Raw genomic sequence first — 8,198 nt, 5'->3', positions numbered from 1 at the left:
GATGTGTGTCCTGGGATGTGGGTCCTGGGATGTGAGTTCTGGGATGTGGGTCCTGGGATGTGGGCCCTGGGATGTGGGTCCTGGGATGTGGGGACTCTTCCTCTGGAAGAGTCACAAGCGCAGGGTAGCAAGGTTCTAACTCGGCACTCTAATTAGCAGCCTGGAATGTGCAGTTTTGATAAGGGAAATAAGGGAAATTCTTTCCCTGTTTTCTGGCCTTCAGGTCACATTTCGGTCTAGTTTCATATTAACTATTCCCAAATGCCTGAAAACGACTTCCTAGTAGCCCCAGTGAAGGGACAGTGGTAGGTGGCTGGCATTGGATGTGCGTTTTCAACTGTGCTTGTATTGAAGCTGCAAGGCGCTCAGGCGCGAACACACACACACACACACACACACACACACACACACACACACACACACACGAGGGAGAATGAGAGAGGGAAGGAGGGAGGGAGGAACAGAGGGAGATGCTGCATATTCTGTCAGTATTAACCCTGATTATTTGCAGAGTGTTTTTAGAAATTCCAGTTCATTTGCTCTTCTAAACCAGTGGTTTCCTACATAGGTTTCATAGGCCCAGTGGGGTGCGGAGGAAAGAGCCCTCCCTGATACTTTAATTATTTCTTCCTCTTACTATTGCTCTATGAAGTAGAAACCACACCAGAACAAGACAGTGTAGTTATCTATAACATGCAGGTGTAGGGGTGAGTGTGCAGTATTTGTTCTTGATGACCAGTGTGAGGTCAGCAAGGTGGCTATGACTGTCCCACCTCAGTGTTGATAGGCAAGGCTAGGGACCTGCGCACATCACAGTGTGGATGCCAGGGACCCACCCACTCAAGGTCCAGCAAGACTGTAAGGCCTGAGGTCTAGACATCTGTGTTCTTTCCTTTTCTTTCCTTTGAAAAGGCAAACACAGTGCACGTTTCCAGGGCACGCTAAAGTTGCAGAGGGTCTGTGTTTACGCTAGAAAATAGGAACCATTTCCACTTAAGAGACAAGAAAACAGAAGCTCAGAAAAAGAAATTTAAACCTATGGTTCATAGCAAGAGACACAGGGGACTTTAGGGGTAATATGACTAAATCCCATGTGTGTGTGAGGTTCTGGGCAAGGGCTCTGGGGTCAGGACTTCTGGACACCCGAACACCATGATTCTTGCCTGCATTGTTAGGTAGAAGAATGCTTTCTCCACATCTGGGGTCAAGAGAAGGGGGAGTGAGAGGCTCTTCAAAGGATATCTTCTTTTCCCTTCCTTCCTGGGCATTTTAAAGATTAAATTCAAGATGGCTGAAAACTGACGTCACCGAACCCCCAAGAGCTTGGCCTAAGCATTGGCTGTCAATTGGGATCCCCACTCAAGTGAAGAAAGCCTCTGGTTGTTCTACTCTGTGTCCCCCCCCCCCCTTTCCTGGCTCACCAGAGAGCCTGGTTCAAACAGAGCAGACCAGTGTGGGAGGAACTGCCTGTAGGAAACCTGATCCTGATGCACAGGGCCCATGCTCCTCCAGGCGGCACACACACATAGATGTCACCGGGACCTGACACGCAGTCATCATTCAGCAGTCTTGACTGACGCCTCCTCAAGCCACACGCAGAGCGTTTATTCTTTCATTCGGCAAAGGTTAAACTTAGCTACTACTTAAGTGCCATACCTGAGCTTGGCCAATGGCACCTGGGTGGTAGTTCCCTTAGTGGGAAGGACAGCAGATAGGTGACTTCAGGGGGCTTACTTTAATAGGCAAGTGAGTCTGACCTCAGCCAGCATCCTGGCTGCGTTCCGTGGTTTTTGTTTTTTGTTTTGTTTTACGCAGAGGCTGGCGAGCTTCAGCAGACGGCTCCCGGCTGGAACTTTTCACACTCAGTACATAAATACACAAGTAATAGGCAACAACCAATCCTTGCACATAAGAGGTTGTGGCTCCAGCCTTGGTTACACAGTCAATTTGAGGCCAGCCTGGGTTACACGAGACCCTGTCTCAAAAGAGCCCAACCATAAAGGCTTATTTTTCCATAATCAGGGAAAGCACTTACCATAAGCAAATGTCAGCTTCTGTGTCTTTGTCGCTGTAATAGAATGCTCTTAAGTGGATGCACATAATCTAGAGAGAAAGAAAAATAAAGCCAGAGAGAGAGAGAGAGAGAGAGAGAGAGAGAGAGAGCACATTCTCTTTTCCATCATGAAGATGCTTGCAAGATAAAGCCACTCAGCATCCCATCATGGACAGGAGGGTTTGCGGAGCCCCTCTCTAGCTCAGGAGCTACTGGCAATTGATGGCTGCTGGTCTGGTTATTTTGGGGGTGTGGTGGGCATATGCGGTGCAGGTGGGTGCTTCAGTGACAGAGAGAAAGCTTTCTCCACACCAACCCCTTCTCTCCCCAGGCCCTGTCTGAATTCCCTTTTTGTGTCCATTTTGGAGATATGACAGAAATTGGGATGGTGGTAGCTGTCAAGACTCCCTTCTCCTGGACCAAAGGTGTAAGAATCGTCTGTGCCACACTTTACATCAGCACTGTCCCTTGAGCCTCTCAAAACCTGTCAGTTTTACCATAGGTGTTGGGGTCTGGGAGTTCTGATGCGACAAGAGACTGTAGGCAGCTCACCTCAAAAAAAAAAAAAAAATCAATATGCATTCTCTCTTATCTTCATGAATTATATCCCAAGTTGATTTGGGAGACTCAAGTACACAGCTTGACTGATGTTTTCTCTTTTCTATCCAGCTAGATCTGGCCAAGGGATCAGATAACCAACCTGGAGTAAGTAGAAAGTTGGCCTATCCCACCTTAACACAGAGGGAGTGCCATCGTAAGTAGGAAGTTGGCCTATCCCACCTTAACACAGAGGGAGTGCCACCTCTGGCCTTTCCTCTCCCAGCAAGGCAAATGAATGTCTACATGTATAAACTGAAGGCGGCACCATGGTCACTAATTCTCTCTGAGACTATTACACCCAGCTTTTCCACAAGACAGGGAGACACACAGGCCGCGATGCTTTAATGAGAACCAGACGTTTAATGACACAGATCCCTTCATAAATGACTAGGTTGTTCCAAAACACTCACGAACTCGAACCTAGAACATGATGCTAGTTTTAAGAAGTATTTTTGGCCAGCCTCCCATATCCCAAAGGAGATTAAAAAGTAATAGTGTAAAAAAAAAAGTTAAGGTCGGGGTGCTCTCCTAGCACAGCGGAGCACTGGTCAAGTCTGCTCTACCCTGAAGGGCACTTGATGTTCAACAAGTGGTTAGTTAGTAGATCCCTGGGTGACTGTCCCTGAAGTTAAGCTCTGGCACACAGTAGGCACTTTAAGTGGATAGTTACCTTTTCTAGGTTGGGTGAAGTATTTGGCTCTTAAAAACAAGGTAAAGAAATACATTCAAATAGAATGGCCCCTGGGATCAAGTGTGGGGATGTCCAGGCATTCTCATGAACATCTGGACGGATGTTTCTGGGGGCGCTTTCAGGGCCAGCATGCAAGCTGCTTAACTTCCGGACTTGTGGTCATGGACATGAAGGCCCACTCTTATTTTGATGCTAGCATTCTGAATGCATTCGGAGTAGAAGGATGCCGTATACAGCAAGCAGCATGGCACAGGTACTGGCAATGGGAAGATAACAGATGTAAACAACTGGTCCAACTGGTAAGGCTGCAGGGGCATGCTGGCAGAGTGGGCACATGCTTCTATCTGCTCCCTGTAACTGCAGCTCCCTCACCTCTCCTCACCTCACCGTGCCTCCCCTAATCGGCATCATCTGCATCTTCTCCTGCGGTAGCAGCTTCTAATGCCGCGAGGGCTTCTGCCACCTCAGCATCCTCATCTACCACAGCACCCTCCCTGTCCCCATTGTAGGTGTGGGGGTCTTCCCGCTCACTTCCAGAATCGGCCACTGGCATAGGGTGAGTGGGATCCTCCTCTTTGAAGGAGTCACTCAGAACTTCTGTTGTCCCTGCCTCATTCAGTGAGTCCCAGCTTCTCTTCAGGGAGAAGGGCACGCTCAAGCCCTGCTGGCTCACCCTGGGGTGAACTCCCGGAAGGGGCTCCACCTCAGAGTGGTTTTCAAAAAGATGATCCTTTTCTTCAGGGTCTGCGTTGTCTGCTGCGGGGCTCCAGAGCTGGGGGTAATCTGGGGCTGGTATGTATGGGATGTGATCTGCCACTGCCAAGGCCTCCGCAGGGGCTCTGCAGTCTCCATGTCCCACTATCTGGGTCCCTTCCAAGGTGGGCAGCAGGCAGCNTTGCTTCNNGTAGTCTTCTCCTTCGAGGAAGGGTTGAGCCGGGTGAGCACTGTCTATGGTGGCTACCCAGGGGCTGCTGGCCCAGGAGCTATTGTCGACCTGGTGGAGCCTGGAACTCCTGACGGACTGCAGGGTAGCAGTGGGGCTGATGCCATTGACGATACCCTGCTTCTCCACATAGGGTCTCTCTTCCGAGTCCTCCTGGGGGAGCGGTCCTTGGTGAGGTAGACCAGTTGTACTGCCTGTGCTCAGGCTCCCGCTGTGCAGGGCATTCCTGGGCACCTCAACCTCACTGTTCTGGGTACCTTTTAGTCTGACAGTGTCATCTTCCCCCAACTTGCAGTTGTTTACTTCATTGACAAAACCAGGGGAGGGCACTTGAACTGGATCAAAGAGATAGCTGGGGGCGAGAAGGGTAGACATCAATTAATTGGCATGGGGACAGAGGAGCTGGCGAAGAAACTGGCTCCTGCCATTGTATCTAGAAGGAATAAGTCCATTTGGCATAAAAATCTTTAGCTAATAATGGGAAGAGCTGAAGAGAGCTGGGAAGGGAAGTCAGGTCATCAGTTAATCTGTTTTGCTTATGATTCACCTCACTGAAATTTTTATGAAATGTCACTGGACAGGTGACTGGACTCTGGTCCGTGAGGTCACTATGTCACCACTTCAGGAGTCCTCTACAACCTAAGCTTGCCTTTTTAATATCTAGACCACATGGTTTCTAAACGATGCCAATGGAGCCAAGTCTTCATGTCTTGGCACTGAGCCGGCTAAATGCACTGACTGCACCATGATGTGAGCGGGATACTCTTTAAGCAGCCGTCACATGTACTGTTTTGATACATCCCTATGTATTTCTATCATTTTCGCTGTTGCTTTATCATCTGCCATTGGTCAGAATAGTGGGCTTCATTATGACGTTTTCATACCTCTATGTAATGGACTTTGATCATATCACGCCCCCCCCCTCCATCTTCTAGTGTCACCCCACCTCCACCCTCCTATTTGTCTCTTCCTCAAGCCCTCTTCTACTTTTGTGCCTTATCTTATAGGCATGGCCTTAACAGGACTCCGCAGTGACTACAAATGCCCTTCGCAATATGTTCACTTTACCTTTGTATCATCTTACAACACCTGCACCCCATCTGGATTATTTTTCATTACCATCTGGAAAAGAAAGAGTAAGAATTAGCCATATTTGTGAGAAGGAAGTTTGCTTTGCTTTCTTAGACACTCAAAATCAAGCCTACATTCTGGTCAAAGGATAGTGAATGAGTCTTGAAGACAGAACCCCCTCATGTCTCTTAAGCCACACATGATTCAGAGTTCTTGAATGTTTACACTTTACTCACACGTTAACCACTTTCCAGCCATCTAAGCTGTATATTCCAGCCCCATCTACAGATCGGAAAAATCATGGTGGAATAATACCAAGGAGCAAAGAGACCCATGATGTTTAGTGACCTGAGACCTTTCTCAGAGGACCCAGGAATCCTGCTCAGTAGCAGGAGGTATAAGAATCCCTAGAGGACCTTTGTCACCTGGGGTATTAAGTCAGTGTGGTGGTTTGAATGTGCTTGGCCCAGGGAGTGGCACTATTTGGAAGTATGGCCTTGTTGGAGGAAGTGTATCACTGTGGGCATGGGCTTTAAGACCCTCGTTCTAGCTGCTTGCAAGCCAGTCTTCTCTTACTGCCTTCAGAACAAGAACTATCAAGAGGAAGAACTCTAAGCCCCTCTAGCCCATGTCTGCCTGGATGCTGCTATACTTCCTACATAATGATGACAGACTGAGTCTCTGAACCTGGAAGCCAGCCCCAATCAAATATCTTTTATTAGAGTTGCCTTAGTTGTGGTATCTCTTCACAGCAGTTAACACCTAACTAAGACAGACAGAAACAGACTGGATCTGAATGTCCATCAAACGCCCATGTGTTGAAGGTTTGGTCACCAGCCTGTGGTACTACTGGGAGGTAGTGAGACTTTTGTGAACAGAATAGATCATTAAAGGCTGTACCTTTAAAGAAAATATTTGGACCCAGTACCCCCTCCCCCACCCCTTTTTTTTTCCTTTTTCTGATTTCTCGGTTGCCATATGACCAAGTGTCTTCTGTCACATGATTCTACTATGATGCACTATACTGACACAGCCCCAAATAACAAGTCCAGGTGATTATGGGCTGAAACTTCCAGATCCGCAAGCCAAAATGAGCCATGTCTTCTGAGAACCAAAACTATCCCTTCTTATCACTTGATTTGCTCCGGTATTTTGTCACAGTAAGGGAAAGCTGCTGCCACAGACAGTGAGTATTCAAGATGGCTGACCATGTCTTTCCCGATTCAACCCTTTATAGCCTAAGGTGGATGCCAGTGTTAGCTTAGCCAGAACCAGTATGCTGTCCACAGCCAGGACAATCACAGTCATGATACATGAGCTCCGTTCTTTTGTAGGTCAGTACCATGACTCTGGGCCTTCCTTGTGAAGGTGGTGGAGTTATTTCCTACTGGCTCACTGTGCCTCACCCCTTCCAGATTGGGTTTTCTCCATCGCTTCCCTTTCAACAAAACCTTCTTTCCATGTTAAGCTGGTTACCCTGGCCTGCTGAATTCTTGACTGAATTTCAAATGTCAATACAGGAGGACCTCTAAGTGGTTTTCTGCTTATGTACAAAGCCTTTCAGAAGACAAATGAACACCAGGACCTTTAGCCTAGTGCCTTTGTTTGTAAAGTTCATTTGGAGGAGAGATGATTTGCTAATGGCTGCCTGTGTCTCTCCTTTTCTCCCTCCCTCCTTCCTTCTTTCAATCATGGACTCCCCAGGATGATGCTCTATACACCTCAGCCAATAGGGAAAACGGATGCAGCTGCTACGAACTAAAGGTGGGTTGGTTGGTTGGTTGATTGTTTAGTTGGTTGATTGATTGTTTAGTTGGTTGATTGATTGGTTGGTTAGTTGGTCGATTGATTGGTTGGTTAGTTGGTTGATTGGTTGGTTAGTTGGTTGGTTGGCTAGTTGGTTGATTGGCTGGTTAGTTGGTAGATTGGTTGGTTGGCTAGTTGGTTGATTGGTTGGTTATTTGGTTGGTTATTTGGTTGGTTGGTTGGTTACAGGGGATTTGATTTACTATGGTGGTAAAATAAGATCCAATACCCAATCAGTAAGTAGAAAAGTAGTTTTCTAAAAGATATGATCACCTGAATCCACGGAATCTGTGAATGGCCAAAGCAAGCCATCAAACAAATATGGAGGTGATCAAGTTAAGAACCTTAATATGGAAGGTTCCAAAGTCCAGTTACATTTGTGCCCCTAGGCCAAATGTAGAAGGAGATTTGGTCCAGGACATAAAGGGGAGACCATGTAACTATAGATGTGGAAGCTGGAGTGAGGTGGGACATAGACTCCTGGGGAACAGGGACCATGTTGACTCCTGGGAGCTCATCAGGAAGAGGGCCTTTTAGTGTTCTCTAGTGCAACCCACCATCCAATTCTAGGAGCTCTGGGTCTTTGTCTGGAAACCCCAAGTTTGTAGCAGCATTTCCAGCAGCACAGGAAGTGGCTCTACAATACCCTTTGTCCCAAGTGCCAAATCGCTGGAACAGCGAACTTGCAGGCTCACTTGGCCACACAGCCATCTCTCTGCCTCTTCCCTCTTGATTATCTTTCATTTGTCTCCCTAGCAGCTGCTACTAATGGGGGACATGCTGCCACAGATTTGTTTCTGACCCACCTTCAGGATGGAGTCAGATCTCTGAGCCTTCTTTGTATTGTAAAAAGATGCACATCTTAATACCCAGAAAACATGCAGTAGAGTTGCCATGACACAGGCATTTAGCAACACCAAGAAGTAGCTGGTTCTACAACAAGGACCAAATGGTACAAGTCTGTTAATCATGATGCAAAACATATACAGACCCAAGTACAACAGCATTACAGGGAAAGAAGGGATGGGAGGCTT

At 47.5% G+C, this 8,198-nt stretch overlaps 1 protein-coding gene across 2 annotated transcripts in view; it reads right to left on the bottom strand.

The window, feature by feature from the left end:
* Nucleotides 1–2,998: 2,998 nt before the first annotated feature.
* The window catches only part of C13H4orf19 (chromosome 13 C4orf19 homolog), a 79,032-nt gene continuing 73,832 nt past the window's right edge, over nucleotides 2,999–8,198 (bottom strand). Inside the window, exons 1-3 of one of the 2 annotated variants that reach the window (XM_029545220.1) lie at nucleotides 7,971–7,993; nucleotides 5,356–5,409; nucleotides 2,999–4,639 (exon numbers count right to left, since the gene is read on the bottom strand). In XM_029545220.1, coding sequence (XP_029401080.1) covers nucleotides 3,742–4,639; nucleotides 5,356–5,387 — 930 coding nt within the window. In that variant the 5' untranslated portion in view covers nucleotides 5,388–5,409; nucleotides 7,971–7,993 and the 3' untranslated portion in view covers nucleotides 2,999–3,741. Of the gene's footprint in view, nucleotides 4,640–5,355; nucleotides 5,410–7,970; nucleotides 7,994–8,198 lie in introns of those variants that run through there. The other variant, XM_021211259.1, reaches the window with a different exon arrangement.

This window comes from Mus pahari, chromosome 13 (genome assembly GCF_900095145.1).
Source record: "Mus pahari chromosome 13, PAHARI_EIJ_v1.1, whole genome shotgun sequence".
Lineage (NCBI taxonomy): Eukaryota > Metazoa > Chordata > Mammalia > Rodentia > Muridae > Mus > Mus pahari.
The sequence above is the reverse complement of the archived record's forward strand: the minus strand, read 5'-3'. Positions and strand labels throughout refer to the sequence as shown.